The sequence below is a fragment of the Pinus tabuliformis genome, chromosome X, assembly GCF_031772625.1.
Source record: "Pinus tabuliformis cultivar Carrire ecotype Pingquan chromosome X, CPIR1, whole genome shotgun sequence".
NCBI classification, from domain to species: domain Eukaryota; kingdom Viridiplantae; phylum Streptophyta; class Pinopsida; order Pinales; family Pinaceae; genus Pinus; species Pinus tabuliformis.
The window spans coordinates 1,733,099,672-1,733,104,992 of NC_142308.1; the positions used below are offsets into that span (position 1 = coordinate 1,733,099,672).

General features: G+C 36.2%; 1 protein-coding gene across 1 annotated transcript; it reads left to right on the forward strand.

The window, feature by feature from the left end:
• Nucleotides 1-2,781: 2,781 nt before the first annotated feature.
• LOC149146718 (uncharacterized) lies at nt 2,782-3,989 on the forward strand. The gene has a single exon (XM_089449288.1). It carries the CDS (start codon nt 2,918-2,920, stop codon nt 3,434-3,436), a length of 519 nt encoding a protein of 172 aa, XP_089305414.1. The 5' UTR covers nt 2,782-2,917; the 3' UTR covers nt 3,437-3,989.
• Nucleotides 3,990-5,321: the final 1,332 nt, after the last annotated feature.

The following is a 5,321-nucleotide window of genomic DNA, read 5'->3' on the forward strand; positions in this document are numbered from 1 at the left end:
ACATTAATATAAATCTACTCATGACATTTTAGCCTATAACCTATTAGGTCAGGATAAAACTCATATTCTTAACAATTAAGTCTATTCAAACTATACTCGTTAAAACATATAAAAAAAAAACAATTTTTTTAATATTATTTCTTACCATAATTAAAATAGAAAAAATACGTCCATCTTTTTAAAATTAAGATTAATCACCATATGATATTTTATTTTTAAATTTTCTTAGTCATTATATAAATCAGTTTTGAAAACTACATTTCATTTTCCCGAACATTTACTTCTTTAACAATATTTATGAACACGTAACAATATTCTTGATAAACATGAAAAGAAACCTGAAAAAATTATACGTACTTCGCTCTATGTGAATAGCCATTGTATCATCGAAAAGTGAGATGGCTTTGATAGTTAGCTTTCCAACAACTATGATTATCTCAACTAAATAAATGCAAGTGGATGATACATATTTGATATTTTCAATATATCAAGTTAATAATTTGCAATTTATGATAGTTTCTATATATATTATGTTGCTAAGTCATCAAATTCTACCGAGGGCGAAAATGACCTAATTCAATTTTAGTAAGATTATAAAATTACTAGGTTAAACGAAGTGTTATAAAGCCAATTAGTACACAAGATGTATCTATTTTATTTTTTTTTCCGAAGGTGGTAAAACCTATCAACTCAGGTGTCAAACCAACAGTGAGGACAGCCATCTCTGGCTGCTATCCGCGAATGCTGGGTTTGACTCATCATTGTTAAATAGGAAAACCACGCCACCTGGCATAACCCTGCTGGTGGTCCGTAATCGGGAGCAGGCTCTCACTCCTGCCAGATGCCTCTGGGTCTTGGGCCGTTAACCTGTTTCCTTACGTCCGAGGAAGACGAGCTCTTAGCCAAGCAGAAGCAGTTTTACGGCATACTCCAGGCCGAAGATGTATCTATTTTATTATAGCACTGGTTAATTTATTTATTTTATTATCGGTTATTATTTTCTTCACTTTATTATATCAGATGTTAAAAATAATAATATTTTAAACTTTGATTTTAATTTCTTTTTAAATTGGAATTCATATTGTTCAAATAAAAGTATTAACATTAAACAATAGGTTAAAGTATCTTTTAGGATAGTTAATAGTCCAGGAAAGAAATCATGAAAGAATTTCGGCTGAAGTGAGTTCCGTGTTTAGGTTGCTTAGTGGTAACTTGCCTATGTGTAACCCATTTTTCAAAAATTAAAAGTTTGTTTCTTGTCCATTACTTTCCGGCCGAACTACGCTTGAGAAAGACTAAACTCTATCATAATCCAAAGCAAGGATAATAGTTGCAGCCGTCGTAACAAAGGATCCTTTCGTCTGGTTAGGTATTGCGTCACATGAGCTTAAATGTTTTACCAGTTTTTAAATTTTCTTTTTACCGTTAAAAGTTGATAAGGCAAAATGTATGTCATAAATATTTCATTATCAAATATTAATATTAATATTTATGTTTAGTTTGTAATTATAACAGTAGTTGAATTTATAGATATAATGGCTTTTTTCATAAGATTTTTTTGGTTAATTTTAATTAAAATCTGGTCTTTTTTAAAAAAACTTGAGTTTAAGTTTAAGTATTAGGGGGTTTACGCAGTGCATTATATTAGATATTGTTTTTGGGATTCCACTGCGTTAAGTAAGTCATTAACGTATGACCATTTCTATGAGAGGTAGTCGTAACTGACTAATTTCTCATAATTTTTGAATTATCGTTTTTGGGATTCCACTGTGTTAAGTAAGTAGTCGTAACTGACTAATTTCTATGATTTTTGAATTATCGTTTTTGGGATTCCACTGCGTTAAGTAAGTAGTCGTAACTGACTAATTTCTCATGATTTTTGAATTATCGTTTTTGGGATTCCACTGCGTTAAGTAAGTCATTAACGTATGATCATTTCTATGAGAGGTAGTCGTAACTGACTAATTTCTCATGATTTTTGAATTGTTCATTAGCGCTCATTGCATCAGGTGATGCTCACAGGGGTGAAGAAGTGGGATTGAAACTAGTGAAATGAATCACATAGCATCAATCATCACTTAGGGGTGAAGAAGTGGGATTGAAACTAGTGAAATGAATCACATAGCATCAATCATCACTTAGGGGTGAAGAAGTGGGATTGAAACTAGTGAAATGAATCACATAGCATCAATCATCACTTTCGGGGTTTGCACCCGGTAACCAGGACTTCCCGGGAGGTCACCCATCCCAAATCTCCTCTGGCTCAAGCGTGCTTAACTGTGGAGTTACCCATCCCAGATCTCCTCTGACTCAAGCGCGCTTAACTGTATAGTTTTCCCCACAATCAAGCCCACTTAGCTTGCTACCCCATTTTTAAAAAATTTCAAACGCCAAATCTATTTATAAATTCAAAAATAATTTTCTTTTAAAATAATTTTCGCTAAATTCAAGTGAAAAAGTCTCTAAATTAAACTAATCCTTAATTATAAAGTTAAAATCAGCGTTAAACCTGCTAAAACACTGCCAATAAAGTTATTTATTAAAAACGGATAAAGACGGTGTTAAACCTCCTGTTTCCACGTCAGCATGACAACAAAATCTTTGGGCTCTGCGGCCATATCAAGTATAACATCTGGCATTTTCAACAACTTTCCTGACAACTCAGTCCGCGTACACCCTTCCTTTGCTCTTGAAGCATTATCTGCCAAGTTCCAACAATATCCATTCGCACATTTTCTACAAAATCCCACCACCGAACGTTTAACTCCGCCTACACCGTTACTTTGCTCTTGAAGCATTCTCCACCAAGTTCCAACAATATCCGTTCACACATTCTACAAAATCCCACCATCCCACATTCAACTGTCTCATATCAAATGTGGCCAATTCTGTTTCACACATCGAATCTGTATCCGAAATGGATGAATCCCACGCACGCGCTCGCAGCCCCACAATCGCTCGCCTGCTTCTTTCCTACTGCTGCTGCGGGTCGGACAACGAGCGTTCGCTCCTTCGGCCCTCGTGGTTTCAGAAGGTCAGGCGATCGATCCCCAGGGTTGATTCCGTGTCCGGGGATTCTCAGAATTGGTGGCGCAAGGGCTGGAACAGCGTCAGAAGCGCCGGAGAATCGTCGGAATCTGTCATTCACGACGCCGGAAGCTCCTGCAGCGTGCCCAAATGGAAAAACTTCTTTGGCAGGCTCAAGAGAGAGGGCAAAACTATTCGAAGTTCGAAGCATTCGCGATTCAATTACGATCCTCTGAGTTACGAGCTCAACTTCGACGACGGGTCTCGGCGGTACGAAGATTATCAAAGCCAGGGTTTGTCTTTATCTGCCGTCAAGCCAGGGGAGTCTGCGGGCGCCCTATTGGTGCGAAGCCCTAAAAGCCCTGTGAAATCTTTAATACAAAATGCATCCAGAACATGCATGTCATAGTGGAGCGGAATTCATTTTGAGGTTGGCAGTCCTCTTGGCACTTAGTGGTCTTGAAACCCCAAAGGCACGTTTGAATTTTCATTCTGTGCTCACAGCCCTGCAATTCCATGTGACATCTGTAATCATTTCAGATCATTTCTGCTATTTTGTAAATTTATTCTGTATATGTTGTGGAATATATCCAGCTTTCGTGTAGTTAAATATATCAAATTGTACAAAGTTCATCTTCGTGTGCGACTTGAACATTGGCCAGTGAAGTGTTGGAATAATTCTCTTTCTGTTGAAAAGATGATAGTTCTTATGGCATACCAATGGTGAAGGTTGTTGGGTCATTGTCGATCCTGCTCCCTTTCTCACCATAATATGGGGTGGATCCGATAAACTTTTTCAACTGGACATTTAAAATGATTGTCGCTCTTAGGAGTGAGTTACACTCTGATATATGTGGGGTCATTGTGGATCCTGCTCCCTTTCTCACCATAATATGGGGTAGATGCGATAAACTTTTTCAACTGGACATAGAAAACAATTGTTGCTCTTAGGAGTGAGTTACACTCTGATCTATGTGGTGAAATGGGTCACATTAATAACATTTACACTTTATTATGAAAATCATATTATTTTTTTAATATATAAAACGAAATATTTTAACAATTTTAGTAGGTGTCTTCTCTTAGTACTATTAAGAAAATAACTTCTATGAGATTTGATTATGGGTCATTTGGTTGAAAAATCCATTCTCAATTTGTTGCGCTAATAAAATTTGACATAAACTTGATATATAATAATAAATAAATAATTTATTTTAAATTCTAGTTTTTAAATAAGTTATTTAATTTAAAGATTTTTTATGAGGACATTTTAAATAATTGTTGCACTGAAGAGTCACTTACCCTCTTATCTAAGCGATGAAATGTATCACATTAAATAATTTATTTTAAATTTTAGTTTTCAAGTAATTTATTTAATTTAGCGATTTTCATGAGGACATTTTAAATAATTGTTGCACTTCCGAGTCGCTTTTGCACTGAAGAGTCACTTACACTTTGATCTAAGCGATGAAATGTCACATTAAATAATTTATTTTAAATTCTAGTTTTCAAGTAATTTATTTAATTTAGCGATTTTTATGAGGACATTTTAAATAATTGTTGCACTTTCGAGTCACTTACACTTTGATCTAAGTTCTGAAATGTGTCACATTAATGTCTTATTAGTCCCTGCCATCTCGCAATGGCCAGGGACTATAGTAATCGAAATCGGTCAATTTAGCATTAGTTTGAATTGCTATTTCAGTGATTACGGTGGTTAGAGTAAAGTTGTCAAATGCCCCGTGTGAGGATAAACAAGCTCTTCTGCTACGCCATGGTTTGCCATCTTATTTGGCCTCTTCCCGAGGCGGGAGAGGCCAGAACATAGGCTATCTTCGTTTTCCAGGTTTATTATTGGTGACTGTCAGAGCCATTTCATATATTAATGTTAAGATTACTTAACATTAATTTGGATGGAGTTTGGATGGATTATCTGCAGTTGCAGTTTCAGGTTTGGCATATTCGCAGGCGGCAAGTGTTCAACATGCAGGCTGCATGCACTGCAGCTGTTGCATTAAGGCAACTTACAGATGCTTCCACTGGTGCTATCTTAGCTGCTTGCTGGTGTTTTCTTAAGAGTCCATGTTATCATACTGTTCGATTTGGTCAGGAAAGCCTCTTCGCGACTGGTTTTGGGTTGCTCCAAGGCAGACCCTAACTTGAAAGGTCAAACAGATGCGATTAGCCTGGTTCCCAGAACCTCTGATGTTTGGATTAGAAACACGCTCATTTCTAGATGTACCAAATAGGGATGGGATTTCATACAGTATGATCCATGGCATATTTCCATATAT